We start from the raw sequence: 27,118 nt of genomic DNA on the forward strand, positions 1-27,118 counted from the left end.
CCTTGGTTCCCACAGGAAACGTAACTCGACCTCTTGCAGGCAGGTAACATTTTTGCCATATCAGTGTGATAAAGAACTTCAATGAGAGACAAATCCTGCCAAGGTTTACACCTGCGTGCAACTGCCTGACGTGACTAGCTCGAGAGAGGTTAATGAGATTTTTCCACGGTTCAGATTCTGCTGGAGGATGCTTCTGGGCGGGAACGGGGCCTGAGACAGTTCTGGCTGTCAGCAAACGATGAGTTAAAATGCCACCTTATGAGCGTTGGATCTGGTTCTGGAGGCTAGGATTTGTCTCCGTTTCTGCGAAGGTCTCCCATGGGGCAGGAACGTTTTTCCTGTGGGCCTGGGGTCTTGGCAAGGGGGGGAAGAGAAAATCAGATTTTGCTGATCATCTCACCGGGGACGGGAAGGGAATATACCCTACCCCCCCCCCGGGTAGCACCAACCACCCTTGTGCACCTTTTGTTGTTATTATTTCCAACAAGTGCCTCGCAATACCGGTGGCGACAGTCTAACACTGACCGTGCTGTGTCCCCCCCCACCCGCGTCGCGGTGGGAGCAGCAGGGCGGCAAGCAGCCCCCCCCCCCCCTTGCCCACCCCGCGGGGCAGAGGCAGGGTGGGCTCCCCACAGAGCACAACCCACCCCGTCCAGCCGCCTAACCCCACGGCCCCACCGCGGACACGCGTGGGCCTCCCCACCGGCCGGGCCCGGGCGCGTTGGCGGCGGCGGCGGGGGGGGGGGGAGACGACCACCCTCGCCCCGTCGGGGCTATTGTTGGGCGGCGGGGGGGCGGGCAGGGCTGCCGGGGCCGCCCCCCTCCCCGTCCTCCCTCGCTCGTTCTCTCCCCCGCGAGTTTACCCAGCAGTGCTTTGGGGCGGGCGCGTTTCCGCCGGTTTTTCCTGTTGGAGAAGGGAAGGGGGAGCTGTTTTCTCTCTCTCTCTCTTTCTCTCCCCCCCCCCCCCCCCTTGCTCGCAGTATATTTTGTATCCCTTTTCTCCTCCTCCTCCTCCTCCTCCTCCCCGGCTATCTTTGTCTGGCTCGCAGCACCCCGCTCCAGCCCCGCCGCCGGGACGCGCAGCCCCGACCCGCCGGTGCCCGGGGCCGTTTCATGCGAGGGCAGCGCCGCGGGAAGGGCTCGGAGGCGGCGGGGGCTCCGCCGCGGCGCTGGGCGTGAACCCCCCTTTCCCCCCCACCCCTTCTCCCTTCCCTTCCCTCCCTCCCTCCCTCCATGCGAGAGCGGGGCCGCGGTTGCCGTTGCCGGCTCCCGGCGTGATCGCCGGGCCGTGCCGTGCCATGCCCGGGCGAGGGGAGCACCGAGAGGCTGCCAGAGGCTGCCGGCCCCGGCGCCGCTCCTGCCGCCGCCGCCGCGACATGGTGTGAGCCCGCTGCCGCCGGGGACGCGCGGGCACCCACCCACCCATCCATCCATCCACCCACCCACCCACCCACCCACCCATCGACCGGCCGGCCAGGGCACCGCCGCCCGCCTCGGGGAGGGGGGTTCCAGCCCCGCACTGCACCGCGGGGAGACAGACGGACCGCAGCACCCCCTCTCCTTCCTTCCTTCCTTCCTTCCTCCTTCCCTTCCTTCACCTCCCTCTCCCCCCTCCTCCTCCTCCCACCATCCATCTATCTATCCATCATCCCCCCCCCCCCCCGCCAACCCCTCCCAATGCTGAAGAGTTTCAACCCGGCGGGGCTGGAGTGAAGAAGGGAAGGGCGGAAGGGAGCAGAGGAGCGGAGCTCCGCGCAATTCACAGCTGCTTCGGGGAGCGGGGGGGCGGCCTCGCTATTATTTAACAGAGAAGAAAAAATACAAAAAAAAGGAAGAAAAAAAAACAAAACCCGACGGGAAAATGGCGAACGATTCTCCTGCAAAAAGTCTGGTGGATATCGACCTTTCCTCCCTGCGGGTGAGTGCCGGGGCGGCGGGCACCCCCCACCCCGTTCCTTCTCCGGGGGCGGGCGCGCCCCTTGCCGGGGCTGCCGGGGGTGGGAGCGGCCGGGCCGGGGCCGGAGCCGGGGCCGGGGCCGTTGTCGGGGTGCGGGGGACCGGTGGGGGCGTGGGGGGAGCCCCCGCGGGGGCGGGCGGGGGGGAGCGCGGCCCTGGGCTGCTTTTTCCTTTGTTTGCATGTATTGGCATGTGCGTGGAAAAACAGGGCGCAACAGCTGCACGCCGCCAGCAGCCGGGCTCGTTCGCTGGGCTCTGCCAGCAGCCATCGCCTGACAAAAATGTAACCCCCCCTTCTCTTCTTCCCCCCCCCCCCCCGCCCCTTTTGCCCCTTCTTCCTCCCCCCTCCCCTTCCCCAGGACCCCGCTGGGATTTTTGAGCTGGTGGAAGTGGTTGGCAATGGCACGTACGGGCAAGTCTACAAGGTTTGTGGCAGAATTTCTTCTCCTTTTATTATTGCCATTTTTCTAGAGGTGTAGCCGGTGTCTCTGCCGGGCTGAGCGCAGGGCTGAAGGCGAGTCACCCGCTGTGGCAGGCGGAACAGTTAGGGATGATAAAAACGTTGTCCTTGTCATTGTTGCTGCCCGTGACAAGTTTGTCAGCCTCTTGGCTTCTCTTTTTCCAGAGGGGCATAAATTACTCTCCCAAGTACCCCTCCTGAAATGATGAAATAGTGCCTTATCGTCCTTTTTGCCCCCTACTCCCCCCCCTCCAGTGAAATGACCAAACCGAGCGGACCCTGTCAGAGGGTGTCCGGGCTGTACAAATAGGTCCACGGGCTTATTCAAAATTGCTGCTGGAAGTCCTCATGGAAGTTACTGCTGCTGCTGCTGCGGTGACTTTAGACAAAGGCATTGGCCTTCATTAAAATTGTCACCCGGTTTCCTTGTTGGAAAACCTTCAAAGTGCTGAAGCTGTCGAGTCGGGGGTGAGTGGTGCTGCATCCGATCCCACTGCGCTGTGCAGCGCAGCGATGGGGCGGGCAGACTGACAATAATAAGCGATCGAAGCAGGGAAGCTTATTTTGTGAAAATCAGAATTCCCAGAATAACCTGTTTGACAAGTGTATGACTTTAAAAAAAATAGAAATCAGAGAGTGCCCATGTGGGTGTGAAACTAGCCTACTTTTTTTTTTTTTTTTTCCCCTCCAGTGTGCAGTCAGTGGAACAAACAAATCTTGAGATTGCATGACTTTGCAGTGAGTGCTAGCTACCAGGATGACTAATTATTCACACAGTCTTAATACTTGGCTAAAGACTGAAGGCTCTAGCCTTAAACTGTGTAGAAATGCGAGGCACATTTGCAGAAGGAAGGAGAGATAACTGAAAGTAAGCGAGTATGCCTTGTTGCTTGGGGTTTTTTGTTGGGTTGGGGGTTTTTTTTTTTTTTTTTTTTTTTTTGCTTATAAACAAGGCAGTATAGTTGGTGAGTTTCCCTGATGACAAGATGCTGCTGCTTGCAGCTCCAGTAACTAAATAAAGCACTTTGGTGCCTCTTCTGCAAATGAAACACATGTCGGTTTGTTTTGAGGGCGTGAACCTCAGCCTTCGTGGTGGTGAAGTACTCTGTCTGCGCAGCGTGCGGGTTGCATTTTTAGACCAGAAGTGGAATAACCAGGCTGCTGCTGTTGGCAGAAAGCTGGAAAAAAGGATGTGGGTCAAAAAGCCGAGGGGGGGGGGGATGAGTGAGAAGCTGCACTTTGACACCACCTTGACCATTTAATTTTTTTCTGACATTTTTTTCTGACAAATTAAATGACACCATTTAGTTTTTTTCTGTAATCCTTCTGCTCCCAGAGCTTGCATCACCTGAACCCTTCTTACAAAAAAAAAAAAGTAGGGCGTGAATGTGTGACTTGAAACTCTCCTGTTAATTATTGCAATTTGGTGCATTGTTTCTCGGCTTACTTGTTAATGCTTTGACTTAATGAGCGAAGTCGTCGGTGGTTTAACAGTCTTGACAGTAGAAATTTTAGATTTAATTTTCCTTAAGGATGCTAGAACTCTCCTGGAATAGTTAGCGTTAGAGATGAAACTCAGCATGTGCATTTATTGTCTTGGGAGAGTGGACGAACACCTGAGGTCTAAGGGCATCGGTGTCACTCTGTAAGAGGGGGAGCAGCAGGCAGTTTCTGTCAGGGCACTAGGTTTAGTGTGTCTGACGAGATTTCCCCTGCCCTTCCTCACTGGTTAGACAACGGTGGCCTGCCTGGTAACAGAGGGCATGGTGGTTTGGGTGCCAGGAATAAAAGAAATAGGTAAATGCTGCTTTGCTATAGAGCCTGTCAGTAGTAGTTTGACAGGTGTGTAAGTTTGGATTGGCACTGCTACTTCTTAAGCATTTGTCCACATTTGTGTACATAGTCTTATAATGTGGATGCCTAACAGGGTTGTATGTAAACAAAAAATATCAAAACAAAAAACTTCCTTGCTGTGATTAAACCTCGGGATTCTTTTTAAAAGAATGCAGTAATGTTAAAAAAAAAAAATCAGTGCAATAGCAGTGCAGTAGTATCTAACTTTTCTCAGCTGCTTTTTTTGTTAGGAAAAATGCTCTCGGGACACCCAAAGATGAAGCTGTGTGTGTATGTTTTGAGGGCGTTTGAAGGAACTGCATAACCGAGGGAAAAACGTGGTTACGCTGTGTTTGCTTGTCGCCTTCCGCTTTCCTCCTACCCAGCAACCTCTCCTTGAAATCCCTCTTCCCAGACGGTTTTATTTCCCTTTTAACCAGTCTGTCATCCCAAGGGACTGGCAGGGGTTAGGTTGTCTTTGAAGAGCCATGTCCCGGAGATCTCTGGGGTACTGCTAGTTTGATGTACTTCCACATTTGTGTATCGGCATCAGCGATGATGTCACCGGGACGCGGGGAGTGGGATTGGCTGGCTACCTGCCACTGCGGGGAGGACGGAGGGAGCGGGAGAGGGCATGACGTTATCTCTTTGTCTAGCTCATACACCCCGGCGATGATACCCCGGCGATGATACCGAAGGTCGTTTGCCTCGCTGGGGAGTCTGCTTTCCAGCGGTGGTGGGAAGGAGACCGCGCCGACCTGTTGAAAAGCAGGAAAGAGTCCTGGTTTTCTCCTCTTTGCCTTCGCTGAGCTTGCTGGAAATAGCTTTGAGCCATCCAGCTAGTGATATTTCTATAGATAGTTCTGCCTTAGGTATTTATTTAGCTATATATAGGTGCAGAGATGAATATAAGCTCATGAAATAGGAGGGCAGCCCTTAGTTGTTTGGCACCTAAATGCAAGTGAAGTTACTCCCTGTCACAGAGCAGTGTGGATCCTCCTGGGATTTTATGCCATTAAATGGGTTGGCTGATGTGGAGCGTACCGGGGGCCTGGGACCTCGGCGGTGAAGTGTTAAAAATACAAAGTTTTCAGCCGCTCTGCTTAAAGCCTATAGAGTTTACATTATTTTCATCTTCACAACCTCGCTTACGCCTCTCCTGTGTGAAGGAGCCTCGTGTTTCAAGAGGAGCTTGTTACACAGCAGTGCATCGGGGAAAAAACTGAGCCCCGGGTTCCCCGGCCCTGGGTGCCCAAAAGGAATGGGCTGTTTTGGGGAAGTCTTTGCCCGGCGCAGGGGAAGGAGCAGCGGTGGGGCTGGCTCGTTCGTCCTGGGGTAAAGCAGAGCTCCTCTGCTGCTTATCTGAAATCCTGGGGAATGAAAGGCCAGCCTGGAAGTTGTTCGCCCTTTGGTAGTTAGTTCGAAATCCAAGGATGATGGCACGGAAGGAAGAAGGAAGCTTCTGCAAGTTAGAAAGCAAAGGGTTAAACGTCGCAAAGTACAGCAAGCGGAGTTCCCTCCGAGCCGGTGCAGAAATGACTGGCCGAGGAACCCCCTCAGCCTCTAGCTTAACACTTTTAAGGAGCCCCACGCCTCTGCTGGAGTTTGGGAAGAGAAATTTCCCTTCCACCAGGTTGGTATCAGCTGCTGGGAGCCGAGAGGCGAGTGCGGGCTTGCCCGCAGCAGGCAGAGCTGGCAGAGGAGCCCACCCGCCCCTAAGCCCTCTTGTAAGCCCGGGAGTAGCGATGTACCACCTTTAAGCAGCAGAGGTGCGAGCAGGGGATGATGGGGATGGCACAGAATTCAGCAGAAAAGTGGTGTGAGCCTGTAGGTGTGCTTTTTGTGCCCTGCTGCTGTGTTGTGGGATGGCTGTGCCGCTGCTCTCCTTTCCTCCTGAGCTCAGTCCCGCTTTATCAGAGCACTTCAGCGTAACTGGAACTTGTAGCCGGCTTACCAAATGATTAGCTGCCTTAAGGACTTTTTTTTGATCTTTTGCAAATAGTGGAGAAGCATTTTTAGCATTGCTGCGGTTAGATTTTAGTTTTTCGCATCCAGTAGTAAGCTTAATTTGAAGTTTGGCTCACATGAAATGAAAACACTCTCGAAATTTGCCTCGAGATAAGATTCGAACTGGGTGTTTGTTCCCTTCTTGTTTTAATGCAAAAATGACCTGTGAACTAAAGGCATTGGTTAATATTTTGCAGATTTTAAAATCGCTACCGTCTGATCGTTCATAGAGGCATAAGGCTTATTAATTTTGCTCTTGAGACTGAACTGTTAACTTGCTTAGTCACTTTCTCTTTTTTTTTTTGTGTGTGTGTACGTGTTTTTAAAGACAGGTAACACTTTAAAATAGCTGTTGTGAGTGTGCTGTTACCTCTCACAGATAGACATCGTAATTCTCTTGTAGCAGCAATGACTGGGGGGAAGGATGTTTTTGTGTGAGTTCTGAGGCATAACAGGAGTGCACCAGAAAGCTGAGAATTAGGGATGATACTGCTAATTGCCCTCAACGCAGGCTGGTGTGGCTTTCTAAGAGCCTTGTAATAGTTAATTCATAGTGAAGGCTTCTTTTGTTGATTTATGTTGCAGCCTTCCAAAACTGCATGTAAATGATGTGTATTGTCTAACTGCTGGCTCATAAAAGGAAATGATGTAAGATGTGATCGTTTAAATGCTGATTTGAAAATAAATTAAAACTTGGATAAATGTTTTCCCACGCTAAGGATACTCTATTTTTGTCTTAATGGACTTTCTATTTTACAAGGTGACTGTTAGGGGGTAGGAAGAGAGGACAGTGCTTGGTATTCTCTACTAACTCAGTTGAATTTTTTTTTCCCCTCCCTCTCCCCTTTCTTTCTCTCGCTGCTAAAGGGACATCATTGTGGATTCAAATGATTTTGTTAAACATGAATACATTTCTAGTCTTATCGCTATAAAGACAAACTGTACTGAGGATCAGTGAGGTCACTGGCTTTCAGGAACTAGTCCAGACCAGCTCTCTTAAGTATGAACTGCCCTTCTTCCCTTCCTCCTCTGATTTTTCATGGATTGTGTTGCAAAGGGAGAGTTTGGCGTTGGAGAAATCGGGAAGGACCAGGCAGCAGCTGGAGTACTGGCATTTCTCTGGGTCCTGCGGCTAGATGTTTGCCCCCCTGTCCTCCCCCAAATTGGCTGAACTTTTGACCAGTTCTCCATCACCCAAATCCTTCTTAATTAAATATACAAAAGCTAGGCAGGTGGCCAGTGGGGATTACTGATATTTATTTTTATTAAAAAAAAAAAAAAGAAAAAGAGAAAAGAAAGCAACCTGCCAATTGTGGGTAACCACATGTCCCTTTTGTTCTTCCTCCCCAAGTCCATCTGTCTGTCTGTCAAAACGTCTTTTTTTTTTGTATCTTGTCTTAAATCAAATTGCAGGCTGCTGGGGCAGGGACTCCTTATTCCTGGAGTAACGAGAAGAGGGCCTGGCGCTCTGGGACCTGGCTGTGTGCAGGGCTTCGAGGTGATGGATGTAACAAAATACAGTCCAGACTCTTATGCTGACTCTTAGGAAATTTTTTCAGCTTTCTGTAGGAAGATTTTTCAACTGATGTGGATAAAATTTCAGTTGAAATCGTCTTGTACTCTCTCCTTGCTTTTTGTGCACGTGTGCTCTCTCCCCGTTGGCAATGGCAGGGGTCATTTCCCCTGGTTTGCGAAGGCTGATGGTTTTCCCCATGAAGGTCTCTGCACCTTGCTCCAGGCATGGGGAAGGTGAGCTTTATTCATACAGCCTGGGATAGGGATTTTTATTAGTTTAGGGATATTAAAGAAAGAAGGGGAGAAAAAGAGGAACGTGCACCTTCCATTTCCTTGCTTTCTTTTTGCTCTCTCCTGGTAATGGAAATTTTGGTGACATGTTATCAACTTCCAGGCACCAAAGCCTCAGCGGCAGTGTGCAGAAATGCTTTTTTTGGCCTCTGTGATGATGGCAGGTCCGCACCTCCCACCCTAGGGGATGATGTAGAGGAATGTCCCCAAAGGGAATCCAGCATTACAAGAGGTGTTCACCCTTTGCATTTCCCTGCCTTCAGCGTATACATTTTTTAGTATAAATTTTTGGACTAGAATGCTAGCTGACTTTTCTCATGTGGTCTAGCGTGTGTTTGTGTATACACATTATGTTCTAGTCATCTTCTTTTCAAGTGGTACTTTCTGTTGCAAGAGTGATTTCAGCCGGGTAGGTTGTGTACCTACCTTCTCAAGTTCTGTTTTCCTTGGAGGAAGGGGGTATTTTTGTTTTTTCCCGTTTCACATTTCTGACTGTACACTCTGGCTCCGCCAGAAGTATTTCTGCCTGCCTTTGGATGACGTTGATATCTAAGCTCAATAGCATTGACTTGCACAATGTGAGCTTGACTGTTCAAAAGTTACAGTAAGATCCTTATCTGCGGCGTTATTTTAGGTCCCAGTCCAACTCCCACTGGAGCTGGTGGAAAGAATTCAACTTGCTTGAACGAGAGGTGTGTTTGGGAGGCGATCTCATAGCTTTGTATGAGAGTTTTCTTATCACATACCTTGCATTTGTAGCATTATGGGTCCCTGATTGTTTCTCAGGTCAGCACAGGCTCAAGAAAAGAGACCGTTGGCTCTAAAATTGGGCAACTATGGGAAGGGGGAGGAAAAAACCCACAACTGTGCATGCTTCTTGGGAACCTTGAGGAGCTTTGAATGTAGAGGACTTGGAGATTTTGACACTGCGTCTCAGTATTACTTTCGAAGTGTATTTTCTGCCTTGGACATGGTGTGAAACACTTGCATAGAGGCACAAAATGACACTGATTATGAACTGCAGAGTGCTGCCAAATGGTCAATACGCTGTTGTGAAGTTCATGATGCCTCCACCTAACCCTCATTCCTGGTCCCCTGTCCTGTCCCGAGCAAGGCTTGATGTATCTCCTCCTGGATGGCCACCGCGCTCAGCAGTCCTAACTTCTGTGGGATGTATTTCAGTGTTAGAAAAAGGACAGAGCAGCTTTCTCAAAGAGAAGCGAGTACAGACTGGAGACACAATAGTCCTGCAGGCAGAGCAGTCCCTTGCTGTGCTGGGCTTTGCTGTCCTGCAGCAGAGTGAAATCTGCTGTTCTGAATGTAATGAAGAGCTACAATTTGACCTCAGTGGTGTTGGTTTTAATTTGCTGCTGATTGGGAAACCTGTGAGAAGCACCACTGAAGAAGGATGAAATCCCAGAGACTGGGGAATGGAGGTGCTCAGCCTTGCAGAGGTCTTGCACTTCTGAGGCACATAGAGACCAGATGGATGTATGAATGCAATAGGCTTCTCTTCACTTGAGAAATTGGTGCTACGATCTCCTATCTCAAGTGCCCTGTGCAGCTCACTGTGGCAGGCATGAAGGGTGTTGACTTCTCCCTGGGGTTTTCCCATGCCGCCCTCCTTCTCAGTCTTGCATCATACTGACAAGTGCAGGACCAAGTCTACAGGAAGATATGGAGTTAGAACGAGAGTAGGACAGCTCAGAGAGAAGCAGTCTACTGAAGGTGAATTTACAGTGGGAATCAGAGGGTGAAGAAGGGGAAGCTGGCTTAAAGGTTGAAGATGAATTAGTGGGCTACTCATAGTTGTGGGAGACAAAAAGTAGTGTGGAGTCGGGGAAGTGCTTAATATAAGAAAAAGTAAGGGACAGCTTAATTGTCAGTAGAAATACATTAGCATATATAGTTTATATTAAAAAAAATATATATTTATATATTATGAAAGAGATTAGCTTTTACCCGTGGCAGTTCGCTAGCTTTCACTAGCCAGCCAAGCTTTGGGCTTATGCACACCAGGGGAAGGTTTATTGACACAGGGTTTTGTGCTGATTTCAGAATGGCTGGGGTTGACAAGACCTCCCTCAGCCCACCTAGCTGTGTTATGACCATGTGCCAGAATAAGTGATGTCTTTTGAGGGAGATTGTTTAACACTCCTGGCAAAATGCTTCTTTGCCACTGAAGCTGCGCCTCCCTGGGTTGCTCTGCCACTGTAGCTGTCATTATCGCTATACAAACAGGACACTGCAAGTGCCAACAGGTCCTGATCAGCCTGTCTAGTAATAAAACAGCTAATGTGGTAAAACTCCCAACGTGGATGCAGTTATACTGGTATTGTAGTGCTTATCTGGTATGTCTCCGTCCCCTCCCTTTGGAGCTGTCCCATGGCGCGTAGGTAAGAGCTCTCTGTGCAGGCATCACAGTGACTCACGGGTTTGTACCTGTGGCTGAAGGAGCTACATGGGCTGTAGGCACACTCTCCCTGGAGCAGAGCAGCACTGCCCCTGGAGAAGGTCTGCTGTGGGCTGCGATCAGCAATGTGGCTGCTGGGGCTTTGGTGGTACACCACGGCCCCTCGTCTGCTTCCCCCCCTGCCCCTGTGTGCCTCGAGAGCCCCAGCAACTCCCTGGCTTTGGGGCTGCTGGTGAGGTCCGCTTGCTTAATGCTTTTCCCACCACCCTGGCCGGGGAAGTCCTAAAAGATCCCTGTGGGCACTTTGTATTTGCAGCTTTGGAGGCATGGGTGCTGCCCTGCTCCTTACCTCCTTCCGAAGGCTTTGCTTCTTCCAGTGCCGCTCTCCGCATGGAAATGCTGGTCCTCACGTCCATGCGTAACACCCGTCTGCCTGGTCTTTGGCTCCTCACTCTGTGTTGTATTATCCCCAAAAGTGGCTTTCTTTTCAGTGTGCCTGTGGAGTTCACCTTAGCTTCACTGGACGTTTTAGGGCTCTGAAAATTGGACTCATTTTAGGTTTGAATGTTTGGGTTATCATCTTCTTATGTTGTACCAGTCCATGCTATGGACTTGTTGGCTCTGGTTCCTGCACCTGGCAGCTTCACCAGAGGACAGGGGTGAAATGGGAGGACATTACTTAGGTAGGTGAAAGAACGGCAGCAGCTTGAAACACTCAGTTGCACCAAATCTGAGTTTTTATTAACTTCCCGAGGACTAGCAAGGCAATAGTTTACTCCTGCTGGTTTACCTCAAAGCTGATGCACTTTTTTGGAGATTTTTGCATTTGAAACTGTTAAAAATTACTTGAAGTCTTAAAAATACAGCAGTCAATTCCAGTTAAGCTCTGGTAGTTTCAGTTGCTTCTTCCCAGGATTTTGTGAGAGTAGCTGTAGGGGATGACAGTGGGCAAGAGTTCATGGTTCTAATTTAGGCAGTAAGCTCAAACCAAAATAAACTTGTCTCAAAACCTGCCCCCTACACTTCGAGCTATCTAATGGTATTAGGTTGTTTTGTTTTCAAACCCAGGAAAGAAAAGCTTAAGGTCCATGGGCCTTAATGTGTTATAGTAAAGTATACTGTGGCGTACTTGGGTTTATGTATCTTAAAGTCTGGTGGCCCCCCAACCTTATTGGAATTCATTATTTTTCTTCATTTTTGTGCTTCATAAGGAAAATTCAATAGAATACCTAAAAGGTAGCACAACTGTACCCATCTTGCAAGGCTGTTGTAAAGAGAGAATACTTGTAGCTGAATTATAAACCCTTGCAGTAGGGGTACATAAAGAAAATCAAAATGCTGATGGACCCTTAGCTGTAGTCCACTAGCCTGTGCTACTGCAACAATCAAAATAATTCTTGGGGGAACTGGCACAGCAGTGTTTGCCTATAATGATGAGTTGTTTGCTGACTGGAAGCCCTAACTGAGTTTCTTTTGTGCTTCTCCAAAAAACTGATAGTGCTGTGTATCTCCAGTTTTTTTATGGTGGCCTGATAGGTGAAAAATGCATTTTGTAGTGAGAGCTGCAGATATGCACGTCTTGGTCAGTAATTTACAGCTTGTTTCTGCGCAGTGGGCTTGGCTAGTACTTCTGAAAGGTGCTTAAGTAGGTGGGCAGCCTACTGTCCTTTCACTGTCTAAATCTGAGCTATGTGCTCTAGGACTCACAGTGGAGAGAAATAGGACAGGGAATGGCCTCTGGAGATAACTACCCTAGGATGAGATAAATTGCTCTTTACCTGAGTCTTTGTCTGTTAATTATAATGGGAACTTAGGATGAATGTCTCAATTGTATGTCTTCTAGATGTCTAAGGTTGGACAGGTTGACCCCACTCTGTACCATGCATGTAGTAGGTCCTACAGTCCATCTTCTTTGTGGGATATATAGTAGGAGTGAAGATGCCTTTGTAAGTGGATGTGTGAATGACATGTAAAACCCCTCTTGCCCATCACTGGAAGGGAAGCATCCCTTTTCCGAGAAGACTCATAAATAAGTGACCTGGTTTTGCCTGCGTTTTCCAAGAGGTGAGTGTGTTTGCCCTCAGCTAGTATCTCTGCACTCTTATGTGAAGGCTGGGAAATTAGATATAGACAAATTTTATTTCTGCAGAACTTCTGAGGGATCTGGTTGAGAAGAACTATCAGTGTGAAAAGCAGTCAATGCCTTGTGTCTCCTCTCTGTGCCCTCACCAGTAAGCGCTGGGGTCTTTCCTGTTCAGATAAATTATACTTCTACAGAGAACGTGTTTATTCTAGGTTACTGTTTTTCAGGAGAGAACTATAGAAATACTTTAACTCTTTTGATGATGCTGATAAGGGTTGTAATTAAGTGCCTGACATTCAAGCTGTTTTTTCAAAGGTGTGCTTCTCTGCAAGGTATCCTTTCCCATCAAACCTGTTTGGGGTTTTTGTTTTGTTTTTCTTTTTTTCCCCCAGCCATGTCATTATATTGCTTCTCCGTAGCTGTAAGCTCAGCTAGTAGAATTCAATCTGGTTGTGAATCTTATTTTTAAATCTCAATCTGTTGTAAATCTGAGTATCTTTTCTCTAATTAACACTTGGGTTTTTTTGAGGCAATATACTGCATGTTCCTTCAGCAGCTACAGCGGACATTCCTGAAGTACTTGAAGTTTCATATTCCACAGCATTTGTTAAACTGAACTGTCAATTGCATGGAAATCTCCCGTATAAACACAGAAGGAAGGGGAGCTCTGGTGTGCTTCTCCTCCGATACTCAAGTTATCCACTGTGCTTTACTTCAGGGTGAGGATATGGGAGGGAAGTACAGCGGGGAACTGGAATTTATTCCCAGCCACCCAGGAAATATGTGACAAAAGTACAATCCAAATCTCTGGACGCAAAGTTCTGTGCTTTAATCAAAAGAGATCCCTTCTTTGCCTTAGTGATAGCTGGGATCAGCTGTCACGCTTACCCAAGCCAAAGAGGAGGACGAGTTTGCATATTGACCCTCCGGTCTCTTAAGAGCTGTCCAAAGGAAAGGGCTAAATTTCTTGGGTGACTGGGCAGGTGGGTGTTGTAGGACGAGCCTTGTGGTACCCCTCCTTGTTTTACTTGTGTTTGCGGTGGAGTTGTTGTGTGCTGTCTTGCAGTTGGTGAGGTTTCTGTTCAAATGAGTTTTGCAGAAAGGCCTGCACTGTATTGCTCACGTTTAACTGTCTTGCTCTCTGTAGCAGAGGTGAGGCAGGTATTAGGATATTTTACCATGACTAAACAGCAGCGTTAATACCTTTAAAATTGGTATATTGACGTTTATGGGCAGATATCACATTACAGTGATAGCTTCAGGGGCCTTCTGCTGCATATGAGAGGTCTTGGTTGATTTAGAAAGCAAATAAATAAAATTTTAAAGCTACCCTAACACCATCAAGCATGTTAAACCGAAAATGCAAGGTGATGCTACATCCTTAGCTTACCCTGCAATCCGCTGTTATTTCAGCAGATCAAGTTAACGATGTACTGTCGCAGGAGAAGGAACAAAAGGCACAGCGTTGAGAACTATGGGGAAGTCTCGGATGTAAAGGACCTCCCTGATTTCAGGGCAGGTGTTTTGTACACCAGCGCCATACCTCACACCTGATGCGCTCGTCCCGGGGCGCGTTCGGAGGAGTCCCTGTGCCGCAGGGGTTGGGGCTTTGGCTTTGGCAGAGCTGGCACACCTCCAGGCTTCCTTAAATTGTCGCCTTCGCCTGTGTTTCTGGTGTGGTCTCGCGGGGGAAGAAAGAATGTCAGCCTATTAATAGTGACAGCACAGGCTTTCTCCTCTGCATCTGTTAAAAATCGCTGGAATGCTTTGAATAACAAATTACCGAAAAATCTTTTTTTTTTTTTTTTTTAATCTGAGTGTTAGGAAAGGTGCGCTTTGGTCCTTTCTTTCCCCCATGTGAAATGCAATGAAATTCTCTGATCTGACTTGTCCTTGGGGGCTATGGAGAATGCTTTATGCAGCTCCCTCTGCATGTTTTAGGTTCTCGCCAAGAGTTAAATTCTGGAGCGATGACAAGTGAATATGGAGAAAATGTTTCAAGTCATGTGAAAGAAATGTTACTTGCTAAATAACTTGAGTGTTAAAAGAAGGGATGGGAAAACCTTTTCTTAGCCTTTGTGGAAGTCTTATATGGCAAGGAATGAAAATCTTTAATATTGACCTAATTTTATTTGTATTTAAGATCAAAGAGCTCTTGTGAATGAGTTGCTTGTCTTATATGTCACTGGCTTTATGGTTCTCTGAATGGCTTGAGGCAGTAAATCAGTCCTGAGTAATGCTACCTTTCCTTAGGTTTCCTCTGAGGTAATGGAAGAGTGCTCTGGTTTCCTCTTCAGGAATAAAAATATATTAGTTATTGAGCAGACTTCTTTCCAGCTGAGTTGCTGAGTTTGGAGGTGCCTTCTCATGGACCGAGTGTTGGGGCAGTGCTTGTGTTGGGTTTTGGGGAAGGAAGAGAGAAAGGGGCAATGAAACCGCTGTAAGTGACACTGCTGCTTTGGTCACAGATCAAGTCCTTGCTGCGATCGGGGTTTGACTTTGGAGCGTCTTCTTCTGCTGCTGCTCTGCACCTCTTAGTTTTTTGATAACAAAGCATGTAGTCAGCATGTGCTGTTGTTGTAAGGAAATATGTTTTGTATACATACGGTGCGGTTGCACTGGGCTGTATGGGAAAGGGGAAGGTTTTATTTTGTGTTCCCCACCAGTAGGATTTCCTATTGCAGAAAGGAGAAGGGAAGGTTAAGCAGGCAGCTGAAATGCCTTGGGTGGTATCTGGTTACTTTATTCCAGCAGGGACAGGGGTCCTGCTTGCTTGTACGGTACAGGGCTGTGCTGAAAGCACCGGGTCTTGGAGATACCTCGACTCGCTGGAGAATCTACTGAGCTGGTAGCACCATAACGTGGGTTTTAGTCTGTCTCTGTAACTCAGATTGGAGAAGATGGGAAAAGGCAATGCGAACAGCATTTCAAATCTGTAAAGATGTCATCAACTTAGTTTGTAGATCCTTGGGAGTTTGGAAACAAAGCCAGTAGCCTTGGGTATTGAAGTGTAGCGTTACTGTTAATATCTGTTCATGCCGCAGGATCAGTACGCTTCGGAGAAGAGGAGATGAAGTTCTTTTTGCGGGTGCCATCATCTGAACTGTTGACTGATGTGAAATGGCACATGTACATGAAAACCCACTGAAGAGGGTGTGGGTGGTACAGTACCTCTGAGGTGGTAGTTTGGTCTGGTGAGCTTTGACTGCTGTGGGTCTGTGTCAGTGGTGGTGCATGGTGCTGACTCGGCAGAGCCTCTTCTCACCCCCTCTGCTCGGAGCCGGTGGTTGTTGTGAGAGTGAGAGGTGCCCAATAAACAGGGAATCTCATAAAGCCACTTCTGTTGCTGAACTTTACCAAAACCTGGCTTTTTGTCAAGGTTAGCTGAAAAGTTGGGAGTGCGTTTTCCTTCCAAGAACTCTTGGTTTAAAGCTCCATTAATTGTGTGTCAGTTACCATATGTGTTATGATAATAACCGAGAGTGGAAAGGACTAGATTTATTTTGGTAAACATTTCGCCTAGCAAAAATTTAATAGCTTGTCTGCCTTCAAAGGCCATTCCTTTTTTTCCTGTGCAGATTGTGCACCGTGCACCCAGCAGCAGTACAGAGTGTTTCCCAGAGAGCCGTGCTTATAACCTGACCTTGAGATGCTGCGCTTCCCCGGAGAAGGACGGGGCTGTTCCGAGGATGCTCAGTCCTAGGTTTTCTTTGCAGGGTGCAGATTGGGTTCGCCTCTGCTGCGCTGAATTCTGCGGGTTTCTTTTAATAGTGACTATGGACAGCTTTGAAAGATGATAAAAACAACACGCTGAAATGACTAGGGACTTGCGTCTGAATCACAGTCGTCAGCAAAACCACCTAGTTTCGGGAACCGTTCTGTGTGACGGCAGAAAAAGTCTTGTGAGCGCCCGAGCCAAACTTCTCTTCAACAGATACATGATTTCATGATTTGAATGTTGCGAGGGAAATGTTTTGAATGTCGTTGCTGTCTTAGGCTGGCAGGAATAATATCCTTAACAGATTATGCAGAATGCCTGTATATTTATAATTTGAGGCGTAAATGTCATTTGAGAGAAGAAGTGCGGTGGAATAAGAGCATGGTAGAGGTAGTCCTTCTTACTGCAGTGTTCAGGTGTATATTGGTTTAGTTTAGGTTATTTTTCTAAAGCTAGAAGTACTTTGCCTGTCCAGGATCCAGGCCCCATCTGCTGAAGTCAGTGGAAGTAAACTGAGTATCAGCTTGGCTCTGCAGCTTGGGGTTACCGCCATGGGCAAAGGCTTGCACATTTTTGGTTCGAGACAATGTTCCCTCGTCAGACTTGAGAGAAAAAAGTATTGTTTCTAGAAATACCACTTTTTGGAAGTGCCTTACATCTTAAACTTCTTTGACTTATTCTTTAATCTTTTCTCATAGAAAGAATTTTCTATTTTTGCCCTTTTTTTTAGTGGTGGCAGGTTTTTCTCCCTTTCTGTGGTTTGTTTTGTCCTTCTTGCTCTCTTCCCTCATACTCATCTGATGTGGGTGAATTTCTCCTGCCGCTCTCCCTTCCTCTAAACTCTACACTCATCATCCTTTGCATTTCTTCCTCTAGGCTTGTCTGTGGCTTTTTTTCTTTTTTTGGTATAAAAGTAAGTAACAAATAGAAAGGATATGGTTAAATCCGCATGACCTCTGGTATTGGCTGTAGTTCTGCCAAGGTGAGTGAGGTTTGTTTGTTTGTTTTTTCATTAATGTGTTTCTCCATGCGCGTTCTGTACCTTCTTTAGATCTTTTTTTGTGGTCTCTTTTTAGCCTGGCTTTCTGAAGAAATGAGGCTCCGTCCGTTTTACCCTGTCTTCAACACTTTTTCAACCTCAGGGCCGACTTCAGCTGTGTTTTGGTTTGGGGTATGGATCTAAAATCCTTACAAGTTTCGTGAAAAATAAATGACTAGGTAGATGGAGTGAGAGAACCTGTCTGCTATTCTCCTCCTAGCCCCTGCTTCCCCGTGGAGAAAGCCTATTAAACCCCCTCTTTATTGGGCATTGAGAAGATCTGTGCCCAAGATGAAGGCTTCAGGCTTACCTCTGCTTGCAGTGCTGTCTGTTTGGAACGTGGAGGCAGAGGGGTCACAGTTGTTACCTGTCAGCAGAGCAAAAAAGAGAAGGAAAATGGTCTCGGGTCTGTCTTTTGCTCCACTGGGGTAATTTATTATTCTTTTTCCCCATCTTTTGGACGAAACTGTGGTGCCGTCTCCCAAAGTTAGGGGGTTCGCTGCCGGGGGAGGCAGCAGTCGGAGGAGCTCTGCAGGGATGCTCTCTCCCAGGGCTCCTCTCTCTGCTGGGATTGAAGGTGTGAGGTTTGTATATGCTAACTAAAGCGCATCGAAAGTCTTTGTCTAGACAAGGCACGCTGCCCTTGACACATGCTAAGTCTGTATGTTTAAAGCCTCGGGTACTTGGTGTGTGCTAACCTCGGGTGGTAAATCCAGGGCTAGACAAGCCCCCTGAGGAGGTGGGGTGGACAAGGTGGGGATTTCTTTGCATTAGTCTTTGCTGCAACCTCAGCTGGTGCCTGAATGCAAAACTGCTAATAAACAGTCATAAACCCTGGATGCTTTTTCTCTTGTCAGCTCCTGTCTGAATAGGGGCTTTTTCATGACACATGCTTGTTTGCTCATGTTTCTCTTTTAAGGAAAGCAGTTAAACTAGGCAATAACCACCAGTAATTCAGTGCTCTGTTAAGCATGTAATAAACCAAGCCCCAGATCCCTCAGTCTCGAGCCATTAGAGACTGCTGCCCTTTGTTTCTCTCTTTGGGGGGAGGAGGGAAGAAATGGGGCACAACTGACTTGTTTGGTGTGGGAAGGATAAAAGGGTGGCCAGACAGGGGAGAGGTGCGATGGTGTGGTGCTCCCAGGACAGGCATCGCCATCCTTCCCAAAAAGAGCAAGATCAAAACCCAGCCTTTGCTCTGTGCCTGTGATGGCAAACCATCGTGGATGCTGCTGCAAATTTGGTTAAAAAAAGAATTGCAGCTCCTCGGGGTTGGTGCTGGACGAAGCGCCGGGTCTCAGCTCATCCTCCTGTGCAAAGCTGGCACCTCTTGTTGACTACAAGGCTTGGAATCGTTTTCTGACTTTTGGTTAATCCAGGTGCAGCCCAGCTGTGGGATAGGCAGTAGCTGATTCAAATCTGCACTGTTTGTATCCGTTGCTGAAATACAGCCTTCTACTGAGTTACCAAGTGGACTTTGTTGGGATTTTTTTTGTTTGGGATTGTTTTTTTTTGTTTGTTTTTTTTTTTTCACAAAGCTACTTGATGCAAGTGTTGGTGCAGAGTGGAAACAAAGCAAAGGCTTTAACCAATGTGTAGATAAATGTTTAGGACAGGTGTCTTAACAGAGTTCTGGGAAACTCTTCATGTAAAAACACAATTGAAGTGCCGCCTTATCTCTGAATTGCCCCTTTAAGCCTCAAACCCAGCCTCTGCAAATCAGTTTGCTCTTTTACAAAGAGAATGGCTTCATGCTATTTCTCTGCATGATTTTGCGAAATGCATTTCCAGAGGGGAGCTTTCTTACACATATGCAGAACAAATTTTAGCAAAACATTTCACTTTCTTCTGTCTTCCGACTTATGAAAATGAACTCCGTCATGACTTTTCAAAGTGTGGGTTTAAGCAGAAACTCTCAAGGCATTTCAGTGCTGATTCTGATGCAGCTGTTAGTTTAAGGAATCTCTTTTTAAACTGGAGGTGGCTGTTAATTATATTCGGGAGAGGAAAATGCAGTACTGAGCTGGATAAACTGTAGTTTAGCTGATACTTATTTTGAGGTTGGGTGTGGCAGGTAAAAAAGACATTCCCTCAGAAAGATAAAAGGAGAAGAACTGGTTTAAATTTTAATACAACCTTTTCTAAAAATTTCTCCTTCTGCAACATAATTTACCAGCATTGCCATCTGGGAAAGCACCATCGCTCCCTGCCACCCCGCTTCAACTGCTTCGTTGCAATGCTTCTGGTTTTTCAGAATTTGATGCGACTTTTAGATGCTCACTGCAATTCACTGTAGAACATTTAGTATACATGAATTTTGTTTCCTGGTCCTTTAGGTATAAGGAGGTGCCTAGTGGCTCTGTAAACACAGTGTGTAAGACTGTAAGTGTTAGGCAACTGGTGGAGAGGGAGGGGGGGAATCAAGAATGGAGAGCAGGTCGTCCCTGTGGGTCTGACTTCAGCTTGTTGGCTTGCAGCTTCCACGTGGACTGTCACCGCATCCCGTCTCTGGTTCTGTGGCTTAGCCTGGGCGATTGTCCCCCTGAGACTGTGTGGGCAACACGGCCTTAAGAGATGGTTCATTTAATTCGTCAGGATGGTAATAACATTTGGTGGGGGAAGCTTTAAGTGTGGAGTGACTGCCCTTGGAGCCTGGAGCTTAGTCACTGTTTTCCTTGCCGCTTGCACTTCTCCTCCCTGAATGCGGCCGGGGCCATCCGCCCCCTATGCAGGAGGGATGCTCTCCCCTTGGGAGCTGCCTGCCCTCTGCTTCGATTGGGACCGTATTGCCCAGGAACTGCTTTTCCTGCCCTCCCCGGGAGTGGAGTGGGTGGGAGAGCTGCGGGACACACCGGGCTTATTATACTCACGGTTTCCAAGCCTGCCAGGTTTACCAGGTGAAGTAAAATTAGTTATCTATTCAGATTTTTCTCACCTTGTGGGTGAATTGAGGCATGCGTAAGGGTGTCTGTGGCCTTATGCCATATTGGGAGCAGCGGGGGATGAAGAAGAAGCTGACGTACATCTCCTCTCCAGCATTATGCACGCTGGTTGCCGCTGTATCCTTATTCAGTCTTTCAGGTGCTGGATAATGATGCAGTAGTCTCTCTGGTAGTGGCAGGCAACAAATAATAAAGACCAAAGCTCTTCCACTTAGATATCTGGAATTTTGAATGTACTCACTCAGCCTTTCTTCCAGGAAAACCACAACTGCATCTATCGCTCAAGCTGTTTTTTAAGATTCCCTCCTTCCCCCTCCCCCGACTACCCTTGATCTGCAAGGAGCTGACAGTTGCAGAAGGATTGAGCCAAGTCTGTTTTTTAGGTATTAGGAGGTACTTGAGTTTCTGTTGAGACCACCATCTGGTCAGAGATTCATTTGCTGAGGAGCTGCGCTGGTTCCAGGGGAAAACTGTTCAGATGTGGTGTGTACGTGTAAGGTACTAGCAGGCTGAAAAGGCATTAAGGGAAGGTATAGGCTGCTGTATGGTTACTTCAGGACTGTGTATTTCTTGAAGATTTAACTGGACGAAAAATAGCAGCAAGTCCAGGCAAATGGGCAGATCTGTTTCTTAGAGGGATTGGTGCCGACCTCTGTAATGCACTGGGTAGGCAAAGGGCTCTAATCATTGTTACTTGCTCCTATATGGCAAATTCAATAATAATATAGGTGCCTGAGTACTTGGGAATCGCTTACTTCCCTCCATTGATCTGGACCCATCCCATGCAGGAATTGCTGAAAGTGGGTTACGTTCTTGGGAAGAGTTTAAATTGCAGCAGATTTCCAGCTAGACCCCTTGAAGTGTTCAGATTGCTAGAACAAACTCAGGAGAGAGATGCTCTTGCCCTCGGACATGGATTCTGTTTGTTCTGCTCTGCTGAATTTAACCTGTTGTGTTTCATGCTCTCCTTCCTGGAATTGATTGAAGATTAGAGCCAGGGGGACACGACACACACGTCCTGCTCTGGGGGCATTGCACTGCTGGAGCTTCACATTTAGGCACCAGAAGGATTAAAGGGCGCACTTTGAAAAGATACTCCTTCATCTCACTGATAAGCGGCACTGAACAGGCGGAGGGAGAGGAGGTTAATGCCCCTTTTACCCAGGGTCTGTTTAAAGAAAGGCAGTCGTTTAGCTAAAATATACATCCACAGTTCATTTCTGTTTAAACTGAAATTACTGAGTAAAGAAATGCATCCTGGGAACAGATTAAGCCATATGCTAGGAAAGGAGCACATTTCTCTCAAGCTGAGTTGACAGCAGCATGCTTAAGGGTTTTCTGTATTAAATATTTGATAAATCTGTAGTAGACTTGAATTCTGTGTGGTTTTAATTACTTCTGATTTTTTTAAGCCTGCAGGATTCTGACATTTTTCTTCATCTTCCCTTTTTTCTGCCCCTCCCTGGCCCCCCCCAATGATCCTGTTTCATTGTGGAATGAGCACTTGGGTATAATTGGCCATAGCTATGTCCTGGTGATGAGCAGAGCGATCCCTGCGGAGCTGGCCATAAGGCTACGTTTCCAACTCTGGGAGGTCCAGGAAGCTCTGGTCCTGAAATTTGTTGCTTCAGAAAGATTTGATTATTGTATTAGCATGAGGTTGGTTTTATTGCTACTTTCTATACTTTATTAAAAATCTATTATTAAAAGTGCAAGCATGTGTATTTGTTTCTAATGAACTCTTTCTCTGCTATTGGCAGCAATTTGCTATAGTGTTGTTAGCAGCCGGTGCTTCCAGGGATGGTGGGGTGGGGAGGGAGGAGTGGTAGGGAGGCATTCGCTCCTCCTATTTTCTTTGAAATATTTTATTTTATTTTATTTTATGTCAGAAAATACTTAGGTTTTTTTTTTTTTTCAGGCTGGAGAGAGGCTGATTCTCCCTGTGCATTTTAAAGCAGGGTTCTGGATCTTCCTCTCCCGTTGAGTTATATTTGGAGGATATTTGCCCGTCTGTGGGCTGTAAGCATGTAAGTGCCACTGGCTGCCGTGCCTGTTTGCTTTCTTCCCCCCACTCCCAGCTGAGCAAAGGTTGGACCTTTCACCTGATCCCCGCTTTGCATTTCCAGCGTTTGGGTAAACTTGTCTTGCCGGGGAGCCATGGGCACAGGTGATTTCTGCTGAGCAGATGCACCCGCATTATCTCCCCATGCGATTTATGTCGGACAGTGTGGTGGTGTTCTCAAAACACTGACTGGAGAAGCAGGTCAAGGGGAAAAAAAACCCGAGCCATAAGCAGTTGCTTGTAGCTGTTTCAGACAGTCTATTCTTGCTGCTGCTTTATCACTCACGTGCTTTGGGACGGCAGACTCTGGACTGCAGAGGGTAAGAAAAAAAAAAAATAAATCCACCCCAGAGAGAACTTGGTTTGCTTATTCACAGTGCGGGTATCTTTCCTAGCAAGAACCCAAATTTTTAAGGGAAAAGCACTGATCCCACGTGAGCAATTGTGATGTTTTGTTGTGAGGAATCAACACATTCCTGTGCAATGCAGGGCTGTTAAAAATACTTTCACCAGGGTAGGGGTGCAGGCCGGTGGCTAAGTTGTCAGTCTTTCCCCATTTCTCCTTATTTTGACCAGGTCTGTGGCTGTTTGTCTCTTGAGAGACCCTTTCCAGAGACATTTTCTGTGATTTTTATAGGTGTTTTTTTTTTTTTTTCCCCCTCCCCTAATGGTATCTTCTTGGTCTCTGAGTTTTGCATTCTCCATCCTTCAGAATATTCAATACTTGGGAAATTAATCTTTCTTCAGTCTGTTTTCCATAAGGTTGTAGGTATTTAAGAAATGCTGGAGACAGCTAAAACAAAAGACCTTCCCAGACAAAAAATATAATACAAGCCACCTGAGTAGCTTGGCCTTCTCCCGCCGCCTGCCAGCAGCCCTCCTTCTCCCTCAGCCTCAGGGCCTCCGCGAAGTCCCTCCCCTCCGGATTTGCCAAGCGCTCAGTTGCGTGTTAATCACCGGTAATAAAAAGCATGTTTAAGATCAGACGAGTGTCTAACGATACTTGTGAAGACTACATGTCTCCTCAGTCTCTGCAGCTCTTCCCGACAGCGAGCGTGGAGGGAGTGATTCATAGCCCTCAGCCGCAGCTGAGCGAGTGGCTCACCTGAGGGCACTGGCTCCGCCATTTCCCTCTCACCTCCCGCCTCAGGCCGAGACAGGTATGGGGCAGATCCTCATTTCTCAGGAAACATCAGGCGGGTTATGTGTGACTGGGTAGAGGATGTGTTTGCTGTGTGCAAAACACTGGTAAAACTCCTACTGAAGGGCTCCGGCTCGCCCTGCTCCTTACTCTGAGACCAGGTGTGTTTTAAGAGGACTCTGCTACTATGGACAGCCGTGGTAAAGATGCTCCCAGTGTGGGTACGGGTCACAGGGGCTGATGAGGGCTGATCTGCGTCAGGGCTTGTGTTAGCCACGGATGACCCTCTGGCTGACTGCAGGTTTGAAAGCTTAAGCTCAGGCGGGAGAGCCCAGTGGTGCCACCTTCCTCCGTCACCCGCCTCTGCCGATGCTCGTCAGCACCTTGGCGTTTCCCAATGCCGGTTTAACTCCTTGTCAATTCATCTCTGTTATACAAGTCATCTGCTGACAAAACAAAGATCTGGGTCACTGCTCTTAAAATAGATTCAGCATTAGGCAAATTGCTCAAGCAAGCTCTCCTTTCCTCTGAGAAGGCAATGTCAACCCAACCTCATAGGGATACCCCTAACAAGCACAGCATCCTTCCGCAGAGGCCCCGTCAATTTAGCGACGCGGCTTTTAAAATGCAATGTCCAGCTGTTTGCACAATGTTTGACTTGTGCTTGAGGGAATAAGGGGTTTTTTTCTTTATATTAATGCATATATATGCATCAATATGAACTTTTTTTGAGGTGGGCTTTGCAAGTCTTCTCTTTCTTTGTGCTTTGGTGCCTGGAAGTGTCAGTTGGCACGTTAACTTTCATCCATAAGACCTATGATAAATGATATCTGTACAAGCTGATTGTTGCCCTTGCTTATAGGCAGAGTTTAGTGCTGCCAGTTTCATCTTGATAATAGTCTTCTAGTAACTGCCTTGAACACACTGTGCCAAGCCCACATATGGGTGTGCAACCGGTCAAGGTTGAATTACTCATGAAATTCATTTTTAAGGTCACGGCTGGGCCTCTGCGGACTCTGATCCCAAGCTTACAGGACTTGCTGCACCATGTGCCCTTCTGCCAAAGTCCTGCGGACTTCCAGGGCCTGGGCTGCAAAATGTGCTGCCGGGCGGTTTCTTCTGCTTGTCCAGGGGATTTCTTCTACTCTGAAGAGGGCTACTGTCACTGGGCACGGGGCTGGAAAACACACTGGTTGAAAAAGGGGAACTGGAAAGTAGGATGCTGGTTCTTCTTGTTCATTGGAGTCCACCTCTCCCTGTGTGTATTGACTTTACTGTGGGCATGGAAAGCACGGTAGCCAGTGATTTGATAAATTGGGAAGTCTGGGTGGAGTTTCCAGTTATGAAGCAAATGGAGTGAAATATGGTTTGGCATCCCATGAATGGGTTCCCCACTTGACCCCATACCAACCTGGGTCGGCAGTAGCAGAGAAGTCCCTCTAATGATAGGGGAGGTGGCAGTTTTCTACTAATTATGCCATAGAAAACATGGTATGTTTTTAAGAGAGGGGTGGTTGGGCAACTTGAGCCCTCATAGTTCTTTCCCCACCCTTTTCCTAATGTTATGTTCATAATACCTGCTCCATTTTTGGGTTATACCCTAAGTAGACTCCAGGCAAGGTTGTGGGCAATGCCTTGCTATCGTGTGAAACCATGAGCACAAATTGTGTACCCCCACAAGGCTCTGGGAGAGCAGATGCCTTATAGATGGAGCTAACAAAACCAGCCTGCTGACCTTTTAATTATTTAATTAATTTAATTTTAATACTTTACATGAATAAATGTTTGATTGGTTTGGGAGGGAGATGATACGATGCATACGGCTTTGTGTGAGATGTCATCACATACAGTGCTTTCTAAGAAGTCCTAAATCTGCACGTCTAAGAATATGGAAGTACTGTTTGCGTGAAAGAGAGGATGAAGGGTTGGTTGTTAATGGTAGTTCTTCCACCTGGAAGAGGGGAGTCGGGGGTGCTAGTACCCACTCCAGTCCCCTCCCAACAGTGTACTTTCAGAAGAAAAGAGTGCCTAAGCACTGCCAAGGGGTGAGAGGGGAGGGCAGACTGAACGGAGGAGCTGCTGTTGATAGGTGCCAGTTTTACTCCCAGTGAGGGACTGAGGAATGGAGGGAGTCGATTACTTCTGTAGATACTGTGCTCCATGGGAACAGAAAGCTCCCTCCTTTATCAGGCCTGTACGTCGCCAGTGGTTTGTAAGTCCAAACCATCTCTTGCCTGTCAGCTAAGAACAAACCATTTCCTTTCATGGACTAGAGGAAAAATCAAGGAACACTGTGGTAACTATTAATAATGTTTCTCTACTTTCCCGTGATGAAGTGTTGCTTTCTTTTTTCCTTGATGATGAGAAAGCAGAAGTGCCAGGCAGTGATTTTAAACTGCCTGCTCCAAGGGACATCGCTACTTTGGAAATTAACTCCTTTACCTTGCCGCGCTGCCATTGGGGTTAATCCTGACCTGGAGCCTAGCGTTTGCCTTTTCATTTTGGATGCTTCTCACTCCCAAATCACAAATCTAATCAACTTAAAAAGAAATTAAAGATGCTAAACTGGGAGAAGGCTTTGTAACTGTTTTCCGAAGGAGACTGGTGCTTGCCCCAGCATAGCCTTTGTCGGTGATGCGTTGGGAGCAGAAAACTGTTAGTTGTTGTTTGCCCCAAAGCACTATGTCAGGAAGATGGACTGAATGAGGACCAAAAATTGTTTTAGGTGATTGCCACTCTTTTTATTTCAGCTGTTCTCAAGTTTTGCTGTACTGAGCCCAGCACTAAACCAGAGTGACCTTCAGCTGCTGCTAAACCTTCATTGGGGAGCTGAACTCTGGGCTTGACTTTACGCTTGAACGTTTGGTTCAGAAAGGTTGAGGGTTTGGACATAGAACGGTTTGCTGGCACGTGGGTGTACTTATGAGGTCAGGCCCAAAGTCATTCACGTGACTGTTGAAGTACTAGGATGCACAGAGTAGGATTTTTCAGCAGGGCGATGCTGAGTTGCTGTACACTTCAGTTTCTTGCTGTATCTTTAGAAAATAATTATCTATATCTATCTAGCTATCTATCAATCTCTGTTCAGCATTGCTTTTGAAAAATTACAGTACAGTTGGGCCCAGAACTATTTCTTTCTATATCTGGGGGTGAAGTATTCATGTGGGCTGGAAAATAGCATAAAGCAAATAGAATTTTGCTGGAATGGTCTTGTAGCTTGTGCTGTGCTTTTAGCTATTCTTCTCTATGCTGGAAACGGTGAGCTTAATCTTAACCAGAGTTTGAATGGTGAAACCACATTAAGTGCTAATTTTGACTCAAAAGGTAAGACAACAAAAGGAAGATGAATAGAAGGGTGGATGTAATGCAAAGAGGTTGAATTAGTATGTTGAGTTAAAGTCATGTGTGGAATATTCCTATTCAAGCGTTTCATGCGACTTCTGACGAAGAGCTCTCACTGCTGTGTTGTTGCTTGGTCTCCTCTGTGTCGTTACCATGAATTTTTCAGTGTATGAGAGAACTGTGTGTGTACTGCACATCAGAATAATATAAATCATGCATGTTAACATACTAAAGAGATAATGTAACTGCTGTGGCAGGCTGCCAGCATCTTTAAAATCAGGACTTCTAAATCAATGCCCTCCCCTCAATGTATGGA

General features: G+C 47.2%; 1 protein-coding gene across 9 annotated transcripts in view; it reads left to right on the plus strand.

Moving 5' to 3' along the window:
- The first annotated feature begins 944 nt into the window (after positions 1 to 944).
- Positions 945 to 27,118, plus strand: part of MAP4K4 (mitogen-activated protein kinase kinase kinase kinase 4) — a 171,561-nt gene continuing 145,387 nt past the window's right edge. For 4 of the 9 annotated variants that reach the window (XM_052773596.1, XM_052773597.1, XM_052773601.1 and 1 more), the window contains exons 1-2: positions 945 to 1,918; positions 2,316 to 2,381. In XM_052773596.1, the coding sequence (XP_052629556.1) occupies positions 1,862 to 1,918; positions 2,316 to 2,381 (123 nt within the window). In that variant the 5' untranslated portion in view covers positions 945 to 1,861. The remainder of the gene's footprint in view (positions 1,919 to 2,315; positions 2,382 to 27,118) is intronic. The other 5 variants (XM_052773600.1, XM_052773599.1, XM_052773604.1 and 2 more) reach the window with 3 other exon arrangements.

This window comes from Harpia harpyja, chromosome 22, assembly GCF_026419915.1.
Source record: "Harpia harpyja isolate bHarHar1 chromosome 22, bHarHar1 primary haplotype, whole genome shotgun sequence".
Lineage (NCBI taxonomy): Eukaryota > Metazoa > Chordata > Aves > Accipitriformes > Accipitridae > Harpia > Harpia harpyja.